General features: G+C 42.6%; 1 protein-coding gene across 3 annotated transcripts in view; it reads left to right on the top strand.

Moving 5' to 3' along the window:
• ndufaf6 (NADH:ubiquinone oxidoreductase complex assembly factor 6) overlaps nucleotides 1-9,130 on the top strand; it is a 38,977-nt gene extending 29,847 nt beyond the window's left edge. For all 3 annotated transcript variants that reach the window (XM_039807233.1, XM_039807234.1, XM_039807235.1), the window contains 2 exons: nucleotides 3,444-3,500; nucleotides 8,921-9,130. In XM_039807233.1, the coding sequence (XP_039663167.1) occupies nucleotides 3,444-3,500; nucleotides 8,921-9,049 (186 nt within the window). In that variant the 3' untranslated portion in view covers nucleotides 9,050-9,130. The remainder of the gene's footprint in view (nucleotides 1-3,443; nucleotides 3,501-8,920) is intronic.
• Nucleotides 9,131-25,941: the final 16,811 nt, after the last annotated feature.

Raw genomic sequence — 25,941 nt, 5'->3', positions numbered from 1 at the left:
AAGACGGCTTTCTGTCTGTGATCACACATTTAAATGTCAATATAATCTAGGGCTGCACAATTAATCTCAATTTTATCAAAATCGCAATATGGACTAGTGAAACATCCAAATCGCAGGGATGGCGCAATATTTGTTAAAGGCAAAAATATGTGTCAAACCGTTCTAAAATAAAGTATTGTGGAGCTGCAGAGACGTCCCGGCCTACAAATCCTATCCTACGGACTAAAGAAAAAAATCTTCGTTTGGTACAGATCCTCGCAAAAATCACACCATAATGATTTTAATTTTTTTTTAAGATTTAATGTTAGCCAATGAAAATGAGAATAATGATAAAAACGTGATCATTCCCTTCAATATCGTGAATCACATCGCAATCGCAATATCAGTCAAAATAATCGCAATTAGATAAAAAGGACCACTACCGGGAAGTAACAGAATAATATAAAGAATAATGGACTCGCCCTTTTAATAAATATCAATTTAAAAACATTTAGAAACGTAAAAAAGGGCTGTCTTTCACCTCTTCTTGTGCTGTTTGTACAGAATACAACTTTCTTGTTGCTGTTCTTTCTCAGAGACAGGGAAATCCTCCCACACGGCCGCCATTTCCTATCACTTTGTGTGTGTGTGTGTGTGTGTGTGTGTGTGTGTGTGTGTGTGTGTGTGTGTGTGTGTGTGTGTGTGTGTGTGTGTGTGTGTGTGTGTGTGTGTGTGTGTGTGTGTGTGTGTGTGTGTGAACAAACCTGCTGTTACTGAGTCGTGTCCAGCCAGCTGCGCCTTCTCCCAATCAGCAGCTGGCAGTGGCAGCCTAATGTCTGAGCCTGACCGCAAATAACCAACACCACAATAAGCCCAGCGCCAAATGGATGTTACACAACACATAAACATCGGCCGCTGCCTAATTTGCCGAAAGGCTGATGGACAGATGTCAGCCGGTGAACGTGATGCGTGTGTGAGAGATCAGAGGGAAAATTTGGGGGATTTATTGAAAGTATAGCCCCTTAAGATGTAGCATCTTACAAACGCGTACACAAATTCATAAAACACATACAAACAGAACAGCGTTATCAGTCGGTCATTCAACAAAGCTCACCTGGTAGAGCGCGCGCCCGTATATAGAGGTTTACTACTCGACGCAGCGGCCGAGGGTTCGAGTCCCACCTGCGTCCCCTTTGCTGCATGCCATTCCCCCCTCTTCCTCCCCTTTTATGTCTCGAGCTGTCCTATTAAAAACAAAGGCCTAAGATGCCCAAAAAATTATCTTTAAAAAAAAAAAAAAAAAAAAAGGACCAAAGTGCTGAACAGAAGAATAAATAAGACCTAAAATACATAACTCACACAAGGTATAAAAAACTAATTAAACTAATTTAAGAGACATTAAACATGAGAAAAAATAACATTAAAACAATAAAAGGTGACACTTTACTTGAAGGTATCTACATGAGACTGAACACAGACACTGTCATGACAATGTTATGACACGTTCATGACAGTGTCATGTCACTCTTATGTAGATAACTCCAAGTAAAGTGTTACCCAATAAGATTTAAGATGTCACGAGTCAGGGGTCAAAGGCCAAGGAGGAGAGGTTTTAAGAAGAGAATTAAAAGACAGACAGGGAAGAGGCCCGTCCAATGAGCAGAGGAAGATTATTCCAGTGTTGGGTAACAAACGCAGAGCTCAAATACACCGACAGCTCGCTCCCCCCCTCTCTCACTCACACCCCCGACGAAGCTGCAGCCGTCTGAGTCCGACACGCACGTAAGCAACCCAACATTTAGCCAGCGCCAAATTAGTAAACTGAATGTCCTTTTGTTTGCCGATTTGGCGGATATGTCGGGACACATCCAAGACGAGCACGACGCGAGGACACGGCAGACAAAAAAAAAGAAGGAAAATTTGATTTAATTGAAAAGGATAGCCCCTTGAGATGTAGCATCTCATCTTCGAGTGGGACAAACAGAACAGCGTTGCGTAACAGAAACACACACACACAACACACACACACACCAAAAACATGCAGATGGCTTGCTCACCCTCTCTCTCCCCCCACATTCCCAGCTGTTACACAAGAACACAAGAAAATGAGATACAAAAACCTGTATTATTAATTAATTCCATCAGAATAAAGAGGAATTGAAGCAGTTTGTCTTCAGCACAAATCAACAGAAGATTGAAGGTACAGTAACTGGATCGGATAATTGGATCTCTCTCTCTCTCTCTCTCTCTCTCTCTCTCTCTCTCCTTATCTACTCTTTATCCGGTGAATACGGCTCAAATCAGCGTTGCAGATTGAACATGTAGCTGGACTTGAACGGCCTTCTTTTGACTGAAAGTTCTGCCAAACAACAACTTGTTCTGCTCACCAGATCCATGTCCACTTTCTCACAGCCTACTGCTCACCAGATCCATGTCCACTTTCTCACAGCCACTTTCTCACAGCCTACTGCTCACCAGATCCATGTCCACTTTCTCACAGCCTGCTGCATTGAACGCTCCACCTACGTAAACACCTTCCCGTAATCAACAGCGCCGTCATTACGGCGACCAGCGTAGCGCAAGCGTAGGGTTCGGTTCGGTGGAAAAAATTCTAAGGTTCGGCAGAAACCGAACTCCGTCAAAAAGAAGTCACGTCCTGAGATCGATAATGTCGTCAGACACTTGTAGTAACAATCTGAGCCTGTCAGGGGCAACAAAAAAAAGAACAATTGCCCCATTAGGTTACATTGTAGCTCTGGTTGCGCCGGCTCGTCACTGCGATCTCGCTCGATACTGGACCAAATTAACAGATTTTTGGTCACGCGTCAGTCTATTTAGACACAAATGCATGCGGAAATGGGGTCCAGGTTTAAAAAAAAGCAGTAGTTACCCTTTAAGTGCAGTTATGGCCGTTTGAATAAATAATGAAAGTTTAACCAGTCGAAAGGCAGCAGAGTAAGCAGACTCACTGTCCTTCTACTCAACAAACGTTAGACTTTTCTGACCCGACAGGACAAAGAAGAAGAGATTGAACCGTTTTCCTGTGGCTCCAGTGTTTCAGTGTAGATGAGAAATCGCTAGAAAACCACCTGAAAATTCATCAACTGTTGCTCATTTTCACGTTGTGTGGTCCTTCGGGTCCTGGTGACCCGAAGGACCACACAAGCAGCACCTTAGTGCTTGTTTGTACAGCATTTTGGTCAGCTTAAACTGTGTTTTAAATGTGCTCTAGAAACAAACTTACTTTACAAGAGACAGGGTTTAGAGAGCAATTCTCAACAAAATAAACGGAAGTACATAACCCTTGTGTGGTCCTTCGGGTCCCGGTGACCCGAAGGACCACACAAGGGTTAAGAAGTCTGCCAGCTCAGTGCGCATGCAGTCTGAGAACCGAGCAGCTTTAACATACAGGTTTTCTTTTTTCCAGTTTGTTTGATTTGTGTCTGTTCTGCTCTCTCTTTCAGGCGCGGTCGTTTAGCAACAACGTCCCGGCAGCGGCCAATCTGGCCTTCCTCCAGACGGTGAGTCTTAAAACTTTAAATAAGATAACCGAACGTGACACGCTCCGGGACAAACTGGGGCTACATTTACACTGCTACGTTATGAGCCCAAAGCCACCTCCTGTGTTTTTAGCTCCAGTAGAAGAATTCATATAAGGTTTAAACTAACACGCCCGAACCGCATTTCTCATCAACATTCTCATATACTGTAGCCTGGCTGACACCAGACCCTTCTCAGTTGTAACTGAGAAGGGTCTGGTGAACGTTCATTTGCAGTCCATTTCCAAAGGGGCGTCACCAACGAACGACTTCCGGTTCTTCCGCTGCGGAAACCCAAACCTGCGCGCGTTAAATTTGATCGGATTCGAAGCGAAACTTTTCCAAACGATTCCAATAAAAACAAGATTCCACTGAAATCACCCCTTTTAAACCGATTCCAAGTTGGAACCTGTTCTCAATGTCCAATCCTAATGTTTATTCAAATAAAAGTCTCTACACGCACACAAACACACACACACACACGCACAAAGAGACACACACACACACACACACACAAAGAGACACACACACACACACGCGCACAAAGAGACACACACACACACACACGCACAAAGAGACACACACAAACACACACACAAAGAAAACACACACACACACACACGCACAAAGAGACACACACACACACACACACAAAGAGACACACACGCACAAAGAGACACACACAGACACACACACAAAGAGACACACACACAGAGACGTACACACACAGAAACACACACACAGAAACATACACAAAGAGACATACACAAAGAGACACACACACACACACACACACGCACAAAGAGACACACACGCACACACAGAGACACACACAGACACACACACAAAGAGACACACACACAGAGACATACACACACAGAAACACAGGCACACAGAAACATATACACACACACAGAGACGCACACACACACACACACAGAGAGAGACACACACAGTGACACGCGCACACACACAGAGACACACACAAAGAGGCACACACAGAGACACACACGTGCGTGCGCCCACACACACACACACAGAGACACACACACACAGAAACACACGCACAGAAACACACGCACAGAAACACACACACACAGAAACATACACACACACAGAAACGCACACACACAAACACACACACAAAGAGACACACACACACACACAGAAACGCACACACAGGGACCCACGCGCACACACACACAAACACACACCCAAAGAGACACATGTACACACGCACACACACAGAAGCACACACACACACACACAGACACACACACACACACCCCCAGCCTTTATCTCTTCTTATCCGGAGCCTGTGAGGAGAGCAGAGGATTTTAGAGGGAGCCCAGAGCTCCTATTTCGCTCCGCTACCGCTCACACCGTGACTTCAAAGCTCGCCCGAGCCCGTCTCGGTGCTAACCGCAGCACAGTTCGTGCAGATAAACGGCGCCCGAACCTCCTCCTCTTTTCGCTGGCGGGGCTCCAGGCGTGAAGGAAGGGAGGGCGCCGTTCATCTGATAAATACAACGCGGCGCTTTCAGGAAGCGAGAGAACGGGAGTTAAGTGCGCAGCGATATTGAGCGGGAGCGGCTTTGATGGTGGGGAGCTCGCATGCTCTGTTCTTATCACAAGTTAAATAGATTTCTCACACATCCCTTCATGACAAAAATCAACGCTCTGTCTCTGTTTGATTTATAGTTACGGAGAATAACGTACGAAAACACACATCACCAAACTCTAATCTATATTTATTGTGTGTTTCTGAAATGTCCTCCAGATATTCAGATAACCACACCTTTTAAAGGGTCATACCCAGGGTTGATTTTCAACCTGGACTCCCCTGCGTTGGTGTCTCAGGGACCGATGTGAACAAAGATCTTTGAAACTGGTCCAGTACGGAGCGAGAACGCTGTAACCGGGCCGCAATGTAACCCTACAGGACAAAGGGTCATCGTCAGTTTTTTCGTCCACTAAAAGTTCACAGCACTCCCAAGCCTGACTACTCAAACACCAACAGATTATTATGGGAAGGGTCCCCACAGAATTAGACCTTTTGTTAGAGTAAGGTCCTTTTTGTTTAATCTGAAACAGCTCTGCCAGACCCACCAGACTCCATGTAAATAATCAGGACTTTTAGCGTGTATAGAGCCAGCATATTTCCACCAGACTCCATGTAAATAATCAGGACTTTTAGCGTGTATAGAGCTAGCATATTTCCACCAGACTCCATGTAAATAATCAGGACTTTTAGCGTGTATAGAGCCAGCATATCTCCACCAGACTCCATGTAAATAATCAGGACTTTTAGCGTGTATAGAGCCAGCATATCTCCACCAGACTCCATGTAAATAATCAGGACTTTTAGCGTGTATAGAGCCAGCATATCTCCACATGTAAATGCGTGAATTAAGAGTTTATTTCAACCAAACCAGAGTGATGATTGTTGGAACAGTGGAAAGACGAACGAAGACGGCTTTTGATGGTTTTATTTAGTTTCTGTCGACTTTGAAGCAAGTGTGTTTTACGATGGTAAAAGTCCTGATTATTTACATGGAGTCTGGTGGAGTTTGGTGATGGTGATTTCGGGGCTGTTTCATGTTAAACTAAAAAGATCTTACTCCTTAACAGAAAGGTCTCTCTCTGTAGGGATCCTTTCCATAATGTTGTCAGATACGGAGCCCCCCTGGTCCCACTTTGTCAAAAAAAATTAATTATAACTATCTCGTGGCCACGAGATAATTCTTCTTCATATTTTATATCCTATATTTATACTTTTTACATGTATATATGTCACAAAGTGGAGCCAGGCAGCCAGAGTTTTCTTATGTTGTGTATATAGTGTGGTGTTTCGGTGTTTTATTTTGTATTATGAATGGCTAAGACACAAGGAGGAAAAAGGAGCGGATAGAGAGCGAAAAGAAACGTTGGGGACGGAGCACAGATAGACAGCGGAGCCGCTCTTCCTCCTTGTGTCTCAGCCATTCATTATCAAAATGTGGAGCTTCGTTCCGTGTTCCCATCCAGCATCTCCTGATGAGATCGGCCTCAGGTGCGCTGGGAGGAGTCTTCCGTTTTGTGCCAGGCAAACCAAAACACCACACTATATACACAATAAAACACCCGAAACACCACACTATATACAACATAAGAAAACTCTGGCTGCCTGGCTTCACTTGGTGACATATATAAATGTAAAAAGTATAAATATTGGCTATAAAATATGAAGAAGAATTATAAAGGACTATGGATATGCAGCCTACAAGATTTACATTACTGTATTAACAGAATTGTGATGAACAGTACTAGTAAATAAATAGAAGAACTGCAGCAAACTATATTGCACACTGAATATTAAAACAAAAAAGAATATTGCACAGAATGTGAAGTATTGCACTACACTACATCTCTACACTATCTTGAGGCCTCAAGATACTATCTTGTGGCCTCGAGATAGTATCTTGAGGCCACAAGATAGTATCTTGAGGCCACGAGATATATCCTGAGGCCACGAAATAGTATCTTGAGGCCACGAGATACTATCTTGAGGCCACGAAATAGTATCTTGAGGCCACGAGAGGGTCAACAAAAGGGACAAAAATGTCTAAAAGGTGACGAAAAATGTCATAAAACAGTGATAAAAATTGTAAAAGGACTTTCTTTTTCCCTCCCCACTTCTCCCTCCGTCCTATCCTTTCCTTTTCTTTCTTTCCATCTCCATTCCTTTTCTTTCTACCTCCTTCTTCCTACTTCCCTCCTCTCTCCTTCTCTGTCTATCTCCTCCTCCTTCTCTCCATTCCACCTTCTCCATTTTTCTTCCCTTCCTTCATCTCCTCATCTCATCCTCTCCTCTTTTCTCTCTCTGTATTCCTCCTCTCTCTCTCCTCTCTCTTTATATATATATATATGCCTATATATATGTATATGCCTCTCTTATATATATATCTCTCTCTTTCTCTCCTCTCCTGTATATATTCTCTGTTTTGCTCCTCTCTCTCCTCTGTATTTATATCTTATATTTTTTTTTTTTTTTTTTTTTTTTTTTTTTTCTCCCTCTCTTTCCTCCTTCTCTCTCCTGTGTGTCTGTGTTCTTTTCTCTCCTGTGTGTGTGGTTGTGTGTCTCTCTCCTCCTCTTTGTTGTCTGTGTGTGTGTGTGTTGTGTGTGTGTTGTGTGTGTGTGTGTGTGTGTGTGTGTCTCTCTCTCTGTTTTTTTTTTTTTGTGTGCTGTGTGTTTGTTCTGTCTCTTTGTGTGTGTGTGTGTGTGTGTGTCTTGTGTGTGTGTGTGTGTGTGTGTTGTGTTGTGTTTGTGTGTGTTTGTGTGTTGTGTTGTTTGTGTGTGTTTTTCTCTTTTGGTGTGTGTGTGTGTGTGTATGTGTATGTTTTATATGTGTGTGTGTATATATGTGTGTATGTGTATATGTGTGTATATGTTGTATATATATGTATATATATGTATGTATATATACATATATATGTGTATATATATATATATATGTGTGTGTATATATATGTGTATATATATATATGTGTATATATATATATGTATATATATATATGTGTATGTATATGTATGTATGTATATATATATATATAATGTGTGTGTATATATGTATACTTATATGCAGACTTTTTACATCTACTCCTTACATTTTCACGCAATTATCTGTACTTTCTACTCCTTACATTTTTTAAATTGCCTCTTTACTCCTATTTCATTCCGGCTTGTCTTCGTTCAAAAACACACACACACAAAAAAACCCTATCCAGATAAATCGCTCCATCCGGAGAGAGTGAATGTGATTGTGGATGGATGAGAAGTATAAACACATACCATTCCGACACCCTATTGGTTTGTACGCGATCCATCGCACCTGCAAAGACCCGGTGCTAATACGGCACCGGTGTGCCAGTACTTTGAATACATGCACGGCTGTTATGTAATGGAAAAATGCCATTTTTTATTTTTTTTTACCTTGAATCTGACTGTGAGCGATCAATAAAGTACTCTCATTGTGATTCTGATTATTAATGTTTGCAGTTGTAGGTGTCCTGTCAACCGTTTCACGGACGTCTCTCGTCATCTTGCGCACTACTTTGCACTATTACTTTTTGCACTTTACATCCCACTCCATGTGTACTTGCCTTGATATTACGTCTTATTTGTATATTTGTATTTTTGTATATTACGTTGACATGTGCCTATATGTATAGTCTCTATAGTCTAGTCTCTATTCTACAGTATGTGTCTATGTTACTATTTGTCTACTACATGTCAATTTTGTTGAATGTATAGAGAGTTAACAGCTACCGAAGTCAAATTCCTTGTGTATGTGAGTATACTTGGCCAATAAATGTGATTTCTGATGATAGAAAATGTTTCTCCGCGGTGTTGTGGGCTGCAGGTGGTGTTGGAGGACTACCTGCACCGAGTGAGGCGGGCAGATTTTGACGTTTTCCACCCGAGTCTGAAGAACCGAAACCCCCTGGTCCCCATCCAGCTGTACATCCGCTCCTGGAGGAAGAGCTACTGACTTCCTCTTCGCCCAGAGACTTCTCCTCTCTGGGGGATTCTGCCCGGAAAAACCGCACTGTGGTGGCTCCACAAACACCCCCCCCCAGACCTGTTTTTGAGGCACGGTGCTGCAACTGAAGTCTGCCTCCTTTTTTTTCATTTAAAAAATAAACCAACCCGAACCACAGCAGAGACACCGACCACCATTTTGTCACCCTCTGGCTCACACGCCAGCTTTGGTCCTTAAAGGGAGACGAGCAGTTCCTAAACAATTATTTTTTTCCATCCCAATTTTATAAAACAAAAATAAATTACAACATTACAGCACAAATCTTCATCATTTATTTTTTAGCTCCTACTCCTGTGTGGGAGCGTGCCTATGTTCCCACATTTCCTTTTTCATAAATTTGTATGAGATTTTATCCCCCTTTCTCCCAATTTGGTAGCCAATTACACCCAACCTATTATCCATTAGCAATGGACTACAGATGGAATGTAACCCTAACATAGGGCCTAATTTTAAGAAAAATCTTAGAACTGTAGGACCATTGGGCTGTGGGAACATAGGGCTGTGGGACCATTGGGCTGTGGGACCATTGGGGTGTGGGAACATAGGGCTGTGGGACCATTGGGCTGTGGGATCATAGGGCTGTGGGATCATAGGGCTGTGGGAACATAGGGCTGTGGGATCATTGGGCTTTGGGAACATTGGGCTGTGGGACCATAGGGCTGTGGGACCATAGGGCTGTGGGACCATTGGGCTGTGGGACCATAGGGCTGTGGGACCATTGGGCTGTGGGACCATTGGGCTGTGGGAACATAGGGCTGTGGGACCATAGGGCTGTGGGACCATTGGGCTGTGGGACCATTGGGCTGTGGGAACATAGGGCTGTGGGACCATAGGGCTGTGGGACCATTGGGCTGTGGGACCATTGGGCTGTGGGAACATAGGGCTGTGGGACCATAGGGCTGTGGGACCATAGGGCTGTGGGACCATAGGGCTGTGGGACCATTGGGCTGTGGGAACATAGGGCTGTGGGAACATAGGGCTGTGGGAACATAGGGCTGTGGGACCATTGGGCTGTGGGACCATTGGGCTGTGGGACCATAGGGCTGTGGGAACATAGGGCTGTGGGACCATAGGGCTGTGGGATCATTGGGCTGTGGGACCATAGGGCTGTGGGACCATTGGGCTGTGGGACCATTGGGCTGTGGGACCATTGGGCTGTGGGATCATAGGGCTGTGGGACCATTGGGCTGTGGGACCATTGGGCTGTGGGACCATAGGGCTGTGGGAACATAGGGCTGTGGGAACATAGGGCTGTGGGACCATAGGGCTGTGGGAACATAGGGCTGTGGGACCATAGGGCTGTGGGACCATTGGGCTGTGGGACCATTGGGCTGTGGGACCATAGGGCTGGGGACCATTTGGCTGTGGGACCATAGGGCTGGGGGACCATTTGGCTGACCCCCTCTGGGTAACGCAGAGTTTTTTCTGCCGGCCTCTACAACAGTTGAGGTCAGACAGCAAACATTACTAGATCTTGGTGGAAGCGTGCTGCGTGCTTATTGGCTCCCTGACACTGATGACATTTACTCCTTTAGGTATTGAAATTGGGTATTGAGTGACGAGGTATTTAATTTTCGAATACTCGATACTAGCGGTGTTAATCCTCATTTCCACAGCGTGCGTAACAGCTGCAGACCGGCTCCGCTGCGTGTCCGCTGCGTGCTCCGCTGTCCGTCAGTACCCATCGGGTCCGGATTTGTTGCGCAACGGCTGCGGCCATGACTGACAGCTGTAGTCACGAGGACCCAACGAGATCTCGCGAATTCACGTAGAATAGAACCACAAAACCCACCACCAGTTAGTTTCCATCCAGAGGAGTAGAGGGGAAACTGCTCTGTGCCGTCTTTTCATGGTGTAGTGCAGGGAAATACGATCCGCCCTGAGCACGGTGTATTTTATTTTGAAAATTAACCGGATATTTATTTTGTTTCTGTGCTCGACTTCCTGTCCCGCACTATCTGCCGTGTGCTGAATCGCTGCGGAGCTCTCCGGCGTCCGTCAAAAGTAGAAGCTCTGCGTATATCTGCTCCGGAGGGCTGCGGACTGACTGAGCTGGGACGCAGACGTTCTGCAGTCAGTGGAAGTACACACACTGACTTTAATGGAAACCTGATGACTCCGGAGACGTTCCGGAGACGTTCCGGAGACGTTGCGGAGACGTTCCGCATCCAGTGGAAATTGCCGTTTAATCTTCTGGTCTCACGAGTCGATTCAATATCGCAGTGCGTCACCTCCTCAGTATTATATATTGCTACACATGGTTTTCATCAACAAATTCAAGCAGTCAGATATAAATGAACTCCCCTATTTTATTGTATCTGCTTCAAAAAAAAGACACTTCCTGAACATAGTGGAGTCTAAACACAGCAGAAGGGGTCAGCAGCATGTTACCACATTTCTAAGATTTTATTTTTCACTGAAAATTAGGCCCTATGTTCCCACATTTCTAAGATTTTCCTTAAAATTAGGCCCTATGTTCCCACATTTCTAAGATTTTCCTTAAAATTAGGCCCTATGTTCCCACATTTCTAAGATTTTTCTTAAAATTAGGCCCTATGTTCCCACATTTCTAAGATTTTTCTTAAAATTAGGCCCTATGTTCCCACATTTCTAAGATTTTCCTTAAAATTAGGCCCTATGTTCCCACATTTCTAAGATTTTTCTTAAAATTAGGCCCTATGTTCCCACATTTCTAAGATTTTCCTTAAAATTAGGCCCTATGTTCCCACATTTCTAAGATTTTTCTTAAAATTATGCCCTATGTTCCCACATTTCTAAGATTTTTCTTAAAATTATGCCCTATGTTCCCACATTTCTAAGATTTTCCTTAAAATTAGGCCCTATGTTCCCACATTTCTAAGATTTTTCTTAAAATTAGGCCCTATGTTCCCACATTTCTAAGATTTTCCTTAAAATTAGGCCCTATGTTCCCACATTTCTAAGATTTTCCTTAAAATTAGGCCCTATGTTCCCACATTTCTAAGATTTTTCTTAAAATTAGGCCCTATGTTCCCACATTTCTAAGATTTTCCTTAAAATTAGGCCCTATGTTCCCACATTTCTAAGATTTTTCTTAAAATTAGGCCCTATGTTCCCACATTTCTATGACATTTTTAAAATTAGGTCTTGTGTTCCTACATTTCCCTTCAATTTAAGCCCCATCATCCCACAACATTTTTTAGGGTTAGGGGGATAAAATCTGATACAAATTTATGAAAAAGGAAATGTGGGAACATAGGGCCTAATTTTGAAAATAATCTTAGAAATGTAGCAACATAGGCACACAAAAGGCAAAAACAAAACCCCGGAAAATCAACGAGACATCAGGCAGTAATCGATTATGGTCGGTGACTACATCGATGCAATGATTCATTTAATTTTCCGATACTTCAGAGGCCATTTGGTTTGGTGACTATAAAGTATTGAATTCGGCGCCCAGCCCTAGAGACGAGCGCTGCCACCAGAATTCACGTTCACCTCGAAACTTAGACTTTGAAGACTGGGTGCTGGATCCTAAAAGTGGAAAGTAATATATAAAGGTAATTTGTACATCACTCCAGTTAATACTTTTTATTGCCACACGGACATTTCGGGCATGACGCATTCTTCAACGTGTTTGACAGGCAATCTCCTGCCGGAAATATCCACCTGGCAATAAACCGTATTAATTGGGTCGATGTCCAAATTACCGTTTTATACACCATATGTTTTATGCACGCTTAAAGAGAGAATCCCGGTTTATTAGAGCTTATTTTTGTAGTTTCAGCCATCATTTCTATCTGTAATAATAATGTAACTTCCAAGATCATTCCTGAAAGCTGGAAACACGGTGACATCAGGTCTTAAAACCCTATTTTGGAAGAGAAAGACTATCAGAAAAATTATAACAAAAACTGTCAGCTGTAAACACTTGTTCAAACTGTAAAATGCTTTTATTTTGAAGAGAAACTTCTCTCTCTTATTTCTAAGAGTCAAAAGTGAATTGTCAGCTTTCACAATAAAAGCCTACAGTACCATTGCCTTCACATGAATCCACATTTATTATGAAGACAGCTGTTGTTTGTATCAACCGTAGCTTTATTTGTATGCTCCTGCTGTGATAAGACGCCGGTAAGTATTGAGAAATGGACGACAGACAGATGCTTTTATTACTCCAAGTTAGTTGGTGAAACCCCCAGTCCCAGTGAGGAATTAAAACCAAGGGGGTAAGCGAGCCTCCACAAAGCGTACCTCCTATGGCACCATTTTGACATTCCATTCATTTTGATGTAAATTTTTTGACGTCACTTTGACATTGAATAACTTTACATCTGAAGCGTTTAAAGACTCTATTTGTCCGTTGTTTATTTCTAAAGAAACACGACAATGTATAAAAGGCTCCATTATCTTGTACCTCACGTTGTGGCTCCGTAGCAGACGCTTTTGTAAAAATAGACTAACGATTGGGTCATAAACACACGACTTACTGTCGCACAGTAGAGGAATTACCGTATAGGACAGGAGAAGCTCACAGGCAGTTTGGACTTACATTAGCTGTTTAGGTTTAATTACTAATGTTAACTAGCATGTTAGTGATCAGTAATTAGCCTGTGTCTATGTTATCTCCTTACATATACCTACGCTCTCCGTCTCTGTAAGATTGGGAATGATTGAGATTTCTCTCGGCACAGCTACCAGAAGACTTCACACTTTCAGACAGGTTGCTCACGTCACATCTACGTCTTCAAGCTCAGTTGGAGGCTGCTCAGTAACGCTCAGCCAGCACCGGGAAAGTGACTTCTAACATCCTTCACTGGTCTCTGTGGAAATCTACTGCGTTGCTTTGTCCATTCATTTTACTGTCTATGATTAAAACTTCAAATTTCATTTTCAGTTTCCCCTCCAAATAAAGTGTTTTAGATCAGTGGTTCTTAAACTTTTTTAACATCGAGGACCCTTAGTCTGACACAAATTAGACCACGGAGCCCCATTTGATAAGATTTAGTCCCGGTTCTGATTGGATTTTTTTGCTTTTAGATGCTTTAAAGAAAATGCATGAAACCCAGGACCTAGTCTGGGTGGACGGCAATTCATTTCCAGGATAATCCAAATGTTACAGCGACGCGTGTTGCTGCTGTCTAACTCCCTTCGTTTCGGGAAACAGTGAACTTCGAGCTAGCAATCTTCCCTCTGAAAATGTCAAGTTTTGAACAAAGTTTGGACGGTGCAACAAGACAAGCCTGCTCGGTTCTTCCTGGGAATGATTGTAAATATTTGCAAAGAACATATTTAGGGTGTTTCCTCTCTAACTGTGACGTTTTGGGAGCGATTGGTGGGATTGCTGTGGACGAAGTACACACGGAGATACACTGGTAAGAGCCAATGAGGTTTAACCATGTATCAGCTCATTTAAATACCTCACATTACTGTATTGTGTCAACAGTTAACTTCATTTAATATTGTATGTGGCGTTTTTGTTTTGCGGGGTGCAAATGTTCCACCAAAACAAGTTCCTCCCCGAGACTATTTAGCAGAGCCACCGTCGCTGCGTCCGGAGCTTAGTGTCGCCCAAGACTATTTTGATTGGTTTAAAGAAATACAAACCCAGAGCGTTTTTTTTTTCTTTTATCCCAGAATTCATCTGTGGTGTAGCCAGACCTTACTCCACAGCGCTGTGGAGATAGCTTCGGCAGTGTCAGACCATCCAAACCACCATCTTTTTCTAAACTTAACTATGTAGGTTTGGTGCCTAAACCTACCTGTGACTCTTTCACAACGTTAAAGACCTGTTCAAAATCCTTTACGTTCAAAACTGCGACCGTTTCGTTCCCTGGTTTAGATATGAGGAAGGAAAACGCTCCCGTGTGACGTATTCGAGGGCAGGAACAAACGAACCATATCCGTGTATGGTGTGGAGCGCTATGCTCTCTCATGGCCGCCCTAAAATGTACAATTTGTTAATGATTTCAAAATACTTTGCACATCTACAACATGAGACAGGCGCGTCGGAGGGGGACAAGCAGGTCCAAAGTTGCAAAGAAAACAACTGCACACTGTCTAACTTGCAAAAAAATAATACATTTTATAGTAGGCAACGTTTTGGTACTTGACCATCTTCAGGCAAAAATGCTGTGTGCAGGAGTTTTCTTTGCAGTGTGAACTTGCTCATAAAATGATTTATATAATAATGTATTAATCCCACAATGGAAATTACAATGTTTTACACACACGCTCAGTACCTGCACAAATGGAGATATGTCAGAGTGAGGGGGGAGGCTGCCCATGGAAAGGCACCCCGAGCAGTTGAGGGTTCGGTGCCTTGCTCGAGAGCACCTTGGCAGTGCCCAGGAGGTGAACTGGCACCTTGAACCAGCAACCCTCCGGTTCCCAAGCCAACTCCTTACTGACTGAGTCACTGCTACCCTCAATAATAATAATAAGAAGAATAAGAATACATGTATTTAATGTAGCACCTTTGACAGACAAAGTCACTAAGTGCAGTAATGGGCTTCCCAGCAGGACGCCACAGGCCGTGCAGCTGCTTCTTCTTCAGAGTACCTTTTTATATCCACCAGAGACCGGTACGACGATCACGTCCTTATCTCGCTAATGGAAGCCAATGAGCACAATACGGCAAGAGTGATCTTTCTCAAACATGACTCAACCTTCAGATTCTTCCCACTGACGAACCATGAAAAAAAAAAGCATAAAAGCTCCAGTCGTTCTCATGCATTGGTTTCTCTGTGCAGCGGTGTCAGACATTAGTGGCCAGTGTGCCTTTAATGTTTACTAATGCATGCTGTCATTGTCAACAGCAGCGCCCGTGTTGTGTGTGTGTGTGTGTGTGTGTGTGTGTGTGTGTGTGTGTGTGTGTGTGCGTGCGTGTGCGTCTCTGCAGAGGCGAGTGACTCATCGGTGGGACGGAGGTGAGAGCAGTAACCTGTACGTGAGCTGTTTACACAACTGTCAGCTATTCTTATTCATGGTGGCAACAATGGTTAGCGCTGTGGCCTCACAGCAAGAAGGTCCTGGTTTCTACTCCAGGTCGTTCGGGGGCCTTTCGGTGTGGAGTTTGTATGTTCTCCCCATGTTTGCCCCACCATCGAAAAAACATGCACTAGGTCCCCCAGTCAGTGCCCTTGATCAAAGCACTGGCTAAGATCTGAAGTTGGCGCTGTAAATGGCTGCCCACTGCTCCCTTGGAGGGATGGGTTAAGTGCAGAGAATGAATTTCCCTTCATGTATGTGAATGGGACAATAAAATACCTTTACCCTTTACCTTTTATTCTGGCTGTTTGCATGCTTGTTTACCGACCGCAGGAATAAACAGCAAGCGAGTACCGAACTAATTTGATTCAATCAACCGGTGAGCTGTGACAGCATGCAGGGGAAGAGTTTTTAGGGGGTGGGGGGGAGTGAGCCACAGTTGAGAGCATCCTCGATTGCTTTTGTTTAGTTGTTTCAGGTTTGTTTTTGAATCTGTTCCAATCGGTCCTGGGTAAACTCTGAACAGAGCCTCTCATGTGTTTTAATTGGTATCCTGACGTCCTATTCTAAACTAGAGCCGCAAAGATGAATCTATTAATCGATTGGTTGTCAACAATTAATGGAACGGCCAACTATTTTGATAACCGATCAAAGGTTTGAGTCGTTTTTTTTAAGACAAAAATGTAAAAATTCTTTGATTCCAGCTGGTTGACTATTAATAAAATCCTGCCTTTTATTCAAATCTAGATAACGGCTGGTTGCTGCCACTTTTATGTCTGTACTTGACTGCGGTGATGTTTTTTTTTTACATGCATGCTCCGCCTCAAAGTTTACATGCAATGGACACGGTATACCATGGAGTTCCAGAAGTTTAAAGAGGTAGCCAAACATAATGACTCAACAGCTCATTGATTAGCTAAAAGCAGCGCTGTAGTCAAATAAATCGATATAAAGCATGAGTCCCGGCTGCGTGTCAGTCGGCTCTTCTGTTTCGGAATCGCAACAAACGATGAAAATGTTTGATGAAATCAGCTTTAAAGTTACTTTAAAAAAAAAAAAAAAAAGCAAAGGTGAAGAGTTGTCTCCACTGGCTGTAATTACTCGTGACGGGGCAGATATGGTCTAATTAACAGTCTCAGTTCTCGCCACAGTTTGAAGCTGGGGCGTCTGCGAGTGTAAACACAGAGGCTCTCTGGGTCCCAGGTGCTAATTGCAGGTCTCTGACAGTTTATTAAGGCCTAACGAGGCAGCTGTCCCGTCACGGTAGACCGCCTGAAAGCTCATCAGACAGGAGGCCGTGTATATCTCTGACCCCTGTAGGAGTCACCTGTCTGCACAGTTTCTTTTTAACAACGTTTCATTCGTACATAAGAAACATTTTTATTCGTTGATTTAGCCTAGGCCACCCAGGTTAAAACAGCCAGCAATGGTAATAGGGTACACAATTTCACCCCATGCTGTTTTAGTACTCGCTCGAGCTGAACATCTTTGCCCGAACCCAACTAATTTCTATAATTGTACGCGGGCTCGGGCCGGGCTCGGGCTTGCACTCCGGGTTGCGCGGTAAATGAGCGGTCAGGTGATGCGTTTCGGAGGTGAAACGGAGGTTGGCCTTTGGCGATTACGTTTTGGTTGCACCGGCAAAAAAAGCAAAGTCTGAGATGTGGAAAACCTTTTGAACATGTGCATAATGAGAATAATGAGCTTATTTATAGTGCTGAGATGTTACAGAGGACTTATTTCTTTGTTCCAACTTCCAAGTGGCCCGTAGCCTCCGTTAGTCATGAATAAACGATGTTAAAACATGTATAAATGACTCATTCTTAACAAAAGGCAAAAGAGCTGCGTGCGTGCGCACATTTGAATAATGTCGGGCTGTGAGCGGATTCAGGCTTTTAAAAAGCTGTCAATCAAACTGTACTTTTCGGGCTCGGGCCTTGATGGGCCGAACTTTTAAGGCCCGATTACAACTCTAGTACACACATTAGTTTATTGTGCAGTCAACTACACACCCCAAACAATTCAGGCATCAAAACAAACACATTTTGGTTAATTCACAATCTACGTTTATTCCCTTTTAGCTTTACATGGTTTAAATGGAGTGCACTCTTTTCGACATTGTAAGGTTTTCTGTTATATTAATCATTATTTTCTGTCTTTTGTTACCATGCTGGTCGTGAGGTCCTTTGCGGTGTCAGTAGCACAAGGCTTCAACATGAAATGTATATCTTATATAAGGTATATCATTACAGGTTGGCCACATTGTATGTGCGGGCGTTCCAACACTACGACTCCACTATACTCAATGAATCTGGCTACACCAGGCAGATAGCAGCGCGTAGAGGTGCGTATGCTCTGCTGAGATCTGCTCTACAAGCATAAAAATAGGACATTCTTCCATTTATATTTTTTTACACGAGGTGTGTGCGGCCCTTTTACACAGAAGTGGATCATAAAGTGTCTATAATGTCTTTTAAATCAAACTACCGATATACAGGAAACACCTAAATGACCGTGAATGAGTGTCTCCATTACCTTGTATCTCACGTTATGGCTCCGTAGCAGACAGTTTTATAAAAATAGGCTAACGATTGTGTCATAACCACGCAATTTACTGTCGCACAGTAGAGGAATTAACGTATAGTACAAGAGAAGCTCGCAGGCAGTTTGGACTTACATTATAAGTTTAATTACTAACGTTAACTAGCATGTTAGTGATCAGTAATTAGCCTGTGCCTATGTTATCTCCTTACATATACCTACGCTCTCCGTCTCTGTAAGATTGGGAATGATTGAGATTTCTCTCGGCACAGCTACCAGAAGACTTCACACTTTCAGACAGGTTGCTCACGTCACATCTACGTTGTCTCTGTCAGTTGGAGGCTGCTCAGTAACGCTCAGCCAGCACTGGAAAAGTGCTTCTAATATCCTTCACTGGTCTCAGTGTGTCTATACTGTCTATGGTTTCCGACTGCGTCCCAGCTCCGGCGGTCCGCAGCCCTCCGGAGCAGATAGACAGAGCTTCTAGTTTTGCCGGACGCCAGAGAGCTCCGCAGCGATTCAGCACACGGCAGATAGTGCGGGACAGGAAGTCGAGCACAGAAGCAAAATAAATATCCGGTTTAATTTTAAAAATAAAATCCACCGTGCTCAGGGCGGATCATATTTCCCTGCACTACACCATGAAAACACGGCACAGAGCCGTTTCCCCTCTACTCCTCTGGATGGAAACTAACTGTTGTTGGTTTTTGTGGTTCCATTCTACGTGAATTCGAGAGATCTCGTTGGGTCCTCGTGACTACAGCTGTCAGTCATGGCCGCAGCCGTTCCGCGACAAATCCGGACCTGGTGGGTATTGAAGTGACGGTGGAGCACGGAGCTGACACGCAGCAGAGCCGGTCTGCAGTTGGTGGAATTTCAGGGTTAAAGTGTTAAAATGGGCTATAAAATAATTCTGCTGTGACTTTATATTTCTGTGTGCGGGACGTTAATTGGCGCCTTTGGGCCCCATGTGGGTATGTGACCCTCAGCCAATAACAGTGTGCCGTATAAAGTTTAAAAAAAACCCCGTAAAAGTCTAACTCACACACACACACACACACAAAGAAACAGACAGGATGAAGCTCTGCATTCATTTATAATCCGGCAATGTGGCAGCTTCCCGCGGAGTTTTCTGCTTTAAAAAATAACTGCTGTGAAACAATTAGAAAATAGTCTTTTATTCCTCTGATTACTGCTTTGTCCCATGCCTCCTTTCTTCGACCACTGCTGCACTGCAATATTCTACCCTTTCAAAAACACTGGTGTTATTTTTATCCTTCAGATGCTCAACAAAGGACATGATGATTGGTCCTCCAGTCCATCTCCGTCGTTTCTCAGCCTCCGGGATGTTTTTCAGCCTCAGCTTGAAACAAAATTGACGTGGAACGTGACTTTCTTTAAGGGCTCAGTGTAGGAAACACACACACACAGACATTATGAGTACAATGATGTTTTCGTGCAGCAGGAAACTTCAAACTTTCTCTCCATAGGTTGTATCAAGCCGGTCCAAAGAGAATATGTTCCTTATTTGATGTTGCCTGCCTGCATGAACATCATCCTTATTATATTTTGGGATTGGATTCTTTTGATTGATTGATAGTCTCTCCCTTTGTGAGTGACTCTCTGTCTGTGCCAAGCTACTGAATTAGGGACCGAAAATGACATCAAAGCTCTCCGTAAAACATTTTCCTCTGCAGTCTCAATAAGACCGAAGAGAAAAAGGAAATGGGAGAACAAAGAAGCGAGCAACAACTCCTAACTCTTATCAGAACATCTCGGTGTTTTGATGAAATTTGCGTTTATAATAATTCAACGCGGTCTCACGGCAGTTCGTGAAATGGTCACGTCCTTTTTTAATCTATTGATTCGTGTACACGGACACGTTTATCTCTTTTTTTCTCCGTGGCTCTCAGCACGTAATGGGAAGCATCTATACGGAGGTTGGGTTTAGGAAAAGAAGAACGGGGAAATGAAGCGCCACACGCGAGCCCCGATCCCCGCGGATTTTCGGCTTTTCATACTACTCGCTAGCGTAGTCGTGCTGCGATCACGAAAAGATGCTTCCCATCGAAATGCATTAGATTACAATTCGTGCTCAACACCACGAAAAAAAAACTACATAAACGTGTCCGTGGACACGAATCATTAGATTATATAACGTGACCATTTCACGAACTGATTTGTGGTAAAAGTTTTATCATTGATTTAGATTCAGACGTGATTAAAACCGAGAGGAACCAAACTTACTTTCTAGCTATAGTATAGATCAGTGTTTCTCAAATGGGGGCACGTGTACCCCTAGGGGTACTTTGGAAGACTGCAGGGGGTACGTGAGATATTTAACAAAATGTTTAATAGTTACAAGGCTGTTGTCCAGAACATTGTTCGTCTTTATGTAGACTTTTTTTCCTACCAAAAATGTGACATTTGTGTTGCCTTCTTTGGACCTATTCTTGCCTTCCTTCCTTCTACAGTTTCTCTAGAAGAAGTTTCTCACTTTATTCAAAGTTATGTCCCTTTTTTTGAAGTTTTTGATACTATTTTCGACCTATTCTGGCCTTAGGCTACTTCCTTCCTTCTTTCTACCATCTTTTTTCGCAAGGCTGTTGTTTAGTAAATCTATCTCTGACAGTGTAGCGCTGTACAGTTCCTCTTTATATAGACCTCTTTTCTACCAAAAATGATTAGCACTGGTCAGGGGGTACTTGGCTTAATGAAACAATTCAAAAGGGCTACATTAATGAAAAAAGTTTAAGAACCACTTGTATATAGATGACTAAACTCCCTCTGTTACCACAGTTACCGTGACAGCCAAACAGGATCTTTTCCGCCAGGATTAGTCATGCTGAAGCCAGACGTCACTCTGTCTTTCCCCGTCCACTTCTAATTCATATAAAAAGCTAAACTATGTATAAAAATATGTAAAGAAAATAAAAAAAGGGGTCTGGAGTGCTCAGGAGTTCAAACAAATCATGAAGGTGCTCTTTGAAAAAGGGAACACAAAAGTTGAAAACATAAGAAAGGTCCAAAGCACTCATCTTGCAAAAAGCCTTCAAAGCTGTTTGTGCCGCTACACTTTTTGCACAGCTCTGTTTTTAATGTACTAACAATTTCAATATGAAATTCCCATCTGAAGAAATGCTTTTTAAATTTTCGCGAGAAGAATGCCTTGGACCTTTCTTCCTTTTATGTAAACATGAATGTTGCACCTTTAGTGCAGGTACATAGGACAAAAACAAGGACTTGAAGTAAGAGGAAAGCCCACACAGTGCTCTTGCTGCAGCATCACTATTTATTACATTTATTAAGAAAACTAAAGTTCCGGTCCCTCTGGACCTTCGTCAAGAGTATTTCTTTTCATGTAAAACAAATCATTTGAGTTTGTTACAGCTCAGAGGTTTCATTTTGTTTTTCAACCGAGAGCAGTCAGACGATTTATCCAAATTATCTAAACCAGTGGTTCTCAAAGTGGGGCCCTTGGGGCCGAATTTCCAGCAGAAATGGGAATGATTTTTTTCGCCACAACTCCATCCTTAAGTAACGCAATGGATAAGAATGTATGACAAGTTTGAAGGGCTGCCCGCTCTTACCTAGCCTGGATAAACCCTGACGAACTTCCGGCAATTTTGAGATTTGCTCTGCAGGTCAGTCTGGCCAAGAGCCCATTCAAGCCCATTTCCATTTTTTCCAAATCGAGGCACCAATCACAACCGCTGACGGTGACGCTGACGATAGCGACGGCAAGCATCTTTTTGTTTACATTCAACATGGTGGCCACCCTATACGCAGCGGCCCGTTGATGCCGCTGTCACTGCTACGTCACCCGGATCGTTGGTCTGATTGGTTGAAGGACTATCCAATTGCGCCCAGAGGCATTTGAGCGGCATCCGTTGGTGACGCCCCTTTGGAAATTGCTGGAAATTAAGCTTGACCAGACCCAGTCTCAGTTACAACTGAGAAGGGTCTGGTGTCAACCAGGCTAGCTCTTACCCTGATTTTCCACTAAGCGCGTCTGTGCTGCGTTCCGGTTTTGTTCCGTCCTCCATCAAGCGCCTTACGTCACCGGGAGCGTTTCAGAAGCAGAGCGTCTTGCTGCCCGACTCGCACATTTTATTGTCTCAACAAGTACTTTACAGAACAATCACGTGTTTATTAACCTAGTATCTACCTTCCACTCCAAGCACTCCTGTTATTATGAATATGAATACGAAAAACATTTTTTCTTCGGTTTCACCAATAATACAAGAGAGAATAAAACAGTACATAGCCAAGACGGCAAAACGGACAAAACAGACAATACATTTCATAAAAAGTGATTTTACAAAGGTTACATTTACAAAAGTAAAAAAGTAAATAAATAAATATAGCCTACTAAAATGTTTGCTGTGCATAAAACGTGCAACCTGGAATACCGCAATTCATCTGCTTGTACGGCAGTACAGAAAATCGGCAAACTTACCCTTAAGCTACTAGCTAACGCTAACGCGGTAGCTACCAAGCTTGGTCGGCAGAACACTGAACAAGACATTTTTAGGCGACCAAAATGCTCCAGTTAACTTTGCTGAAGTGAAAACATACAGTGAGAAGGTAAAGGTTTAAGAAGAAACACCCAAAAACAAGTTGAGGTCTATCTTAACGTCCACAGTGCAATTTTTATTCAATGGAGTTAGTTAAGGACTGACGAACTACAACATCTCAGGGATAAATGTAATTTAACGAGCTGAAAAGGTATTTTTTTAGTTAGACATTTTGTGTTTTGTTCTCATCTTGTCTCTTCTTAAAAGCTATTATCCCAAATTGGAACAAATTAAATCCTCGTTCAGGCTTTGTTTGTTACGGTTTGTCATGTTCCGGCCGATAAGTAGCTCACAAAAAGCAAACATTTTAATTGGACACTCTGAAACACTCACCTGATAGTTAAGCGGGGATTTCAAGGATTTAGCTGACGCACACGTCAACATAATTGGTTAGATAAGGTTCTGCTTAGATCTGCAGCTTCTCTGACACTCACAATTATTTTCATAACTCACCACTCGAGAACACTGTGAAGCTTCAACACAAGTATACATAAAGCTGAATGCAGGTTATTTTAGATATTCATAGTCTGGTCTTCAAACAGAGCAGACACATTAACACCACAAACAAGGCTGACGAAAAAAAACGTGATATTTATGTTTTCATTTTTAAAATCACTCATGAATTCACACGTGAAATGTATGTTTGATGGTGTCTCTTATTTTTAAACGTGAGGTGTCTTGGATCCTTCAGTCTGTGTTTACTTGTTGGGTGGTATTTAGTAAGAAGTATTTTAACATAATCAACAAGTCCTCCAAACCATACAAGGATATAAGTTGTTTATTCCTACCCGCAGAAGCGTTTCCGTCCTCATATATTAACCAGAGAAAGCTTGCGGTTTTAATAACGTTAACACTGGAAACAATTGCAGTTTGCTTAGGTTTAGGCACAAAAAATACTTAGTTAAGTTTAGAATCTCACCGTTTACTTTCATTTTTAAACTGGGGTGAAAGTCCTGTTTGCCTGCTCCCGTCATAATTACTACGGCAACTAGAGGGCGCTGTCACTATAAACTTAATTATAAGTTGTAATTGCTGCTTGAACAAACGACTTATGTCGGCGGGTTTTTGGGGGAGGACAGTCTCTAAATAATAAATGGCTCCAGGTCATTTACTTGTCAGTGACTAGTTGACAGTTCTCTAATCATCGTGTACTACTATCTTTCGGACTTAGGAGAAGGCGAAACAAGGTGAGTGGTTGCATTTATTAATCCAATTTATTTTGTTAAATAGTTATAAAGAAATGAGTTGCTGTTACGTTTTTAAACACTGGATAGTTTAGCGCAGCTTGTTAAAGCGCAACTCTCGCCAAAATGCAACCTAGGGTCTTTTTGTGAATGTACCCGAGTCAAACTTTCGTTTAAAAGCATATTTAGGACGGAAGCACCACTTTTAAGATTTACCGTATTCTCCTTTTTTTGTGTGGTGGTAAGGCAAGGCAAGGCAATTTTATTTGTATAGCACATTTCAGCAGGGGTGCAACTCAATGTGCTTTACATAAAACATTAAAACATAGTTAGAAGTTCAATACAAAATTAAAAATAGTTAATACAGAATTAAAACAATTCATAAAAAAAATTAAAATTAAAAACAGATTAAATACAAAAATAAAAGACTAAAAATTCCCAATACAGCGCAGTACAAAGAATTAAACATAAGCAGTATCAAAAAGAAACGTCTTCAGCCTTGTTTTAAAAGAGCTGAGCGTGGGTGCTGATCTACAGTTCACCGGAAGTTCATTCCAGATGCGTGGTGCATAGAAACTGAATGCTGCTTCCCCCTTTTTTGTTTTGATTCTGGGGATAGCAAGCAAACCTGTCCCTGATGATCTTAGAGGCCTCTGCGGTTCATAGTTCACAAGTAGATCCGATAGGTAATTTGGCCCTAAACCATTTAGCGACTTATAAACCAGAAGAAGAATTTTGAAGTCTATTCTTTGGGGTATAGGAAGCCAATGTAGAGACTTTAAAATTGGAGTGATATGATCCACTTTCCTTGTGTTATTGAGGACTCGAGCAGCTGCATTTTGAATCAGCTGTAGCTGTCTGACTGATTTTTTAGAAAGACCTGTAAGAACACCGTTACAGTAGTCTAGTCTACTGAAAATAAAAGCATGGACAAGCTTTTCTAAGTCCTGTTGACACATAAGTCCTTTTACCCTTGATATATTTTTAAGGTGGTAAAAGGCTGACTTTGTTATCGTCTTAACGTGACTGTTAAAATTCAGGTCAAAGTCCATGATTACACTGAGATTTCTGGCTTTGTCGGTTGTTTTTAACATTATAGTTTGAAGCTGGGCGCTGGTTCTTAGTGGTTCCTCTTTGGCTCCAAAAATGATCACCTCAGTTTTTCCTTCATTTAATTTTAGAAAGTTGTGGCACATCCAATCATTAATTTGTTCAATGCACCTAGCCAGTTTTTATATTGGACTATAGTCTCCAGGCGACAGCGTTATATAAATTTGTGTGTCATCAGCATAACTATGATAACTTATGCTATTGTTTTTCATTATCTGGGCCAGTGGGAGCATATAGATATTAAACAGAAGAGGCCCCAGGACAGAGCCCTGTGGAACTCCACACGTCATGTCTTTGTGCTCAGAAACATAATTCCCTATGGATACAAAGTATTTTCTATTCTTTAAATAGGATTGGAACCACTTTAATACCGAGCCGGAGAGGCCAACCCAGTTTTCTAATCGATCCAAAAGTATATTGTGGTCAACTGTGTCGAATGCAGCACTAAGATCAAGTAATACTA

The sequence above is a fragment of the Perca fluviatilis genome, chromosome 7 (genome assembly GCF_010015445.1).
Source record: "Perca fluviatilis chromosome 7, GENO_Pfluv_1.0, whole genome shotgun sequence".
Lineage (NCBI taxonomy): Eukaryota > Metazoa > Chordata > Actinopteri > Perciformes > Percidae > Perca > Perca fluviatilis.
The sequence above is the reverse complement of the archived record's forward strand: the minus strand, read 5'-3'. Positions and strand labels throughout refer to the sequence as shown.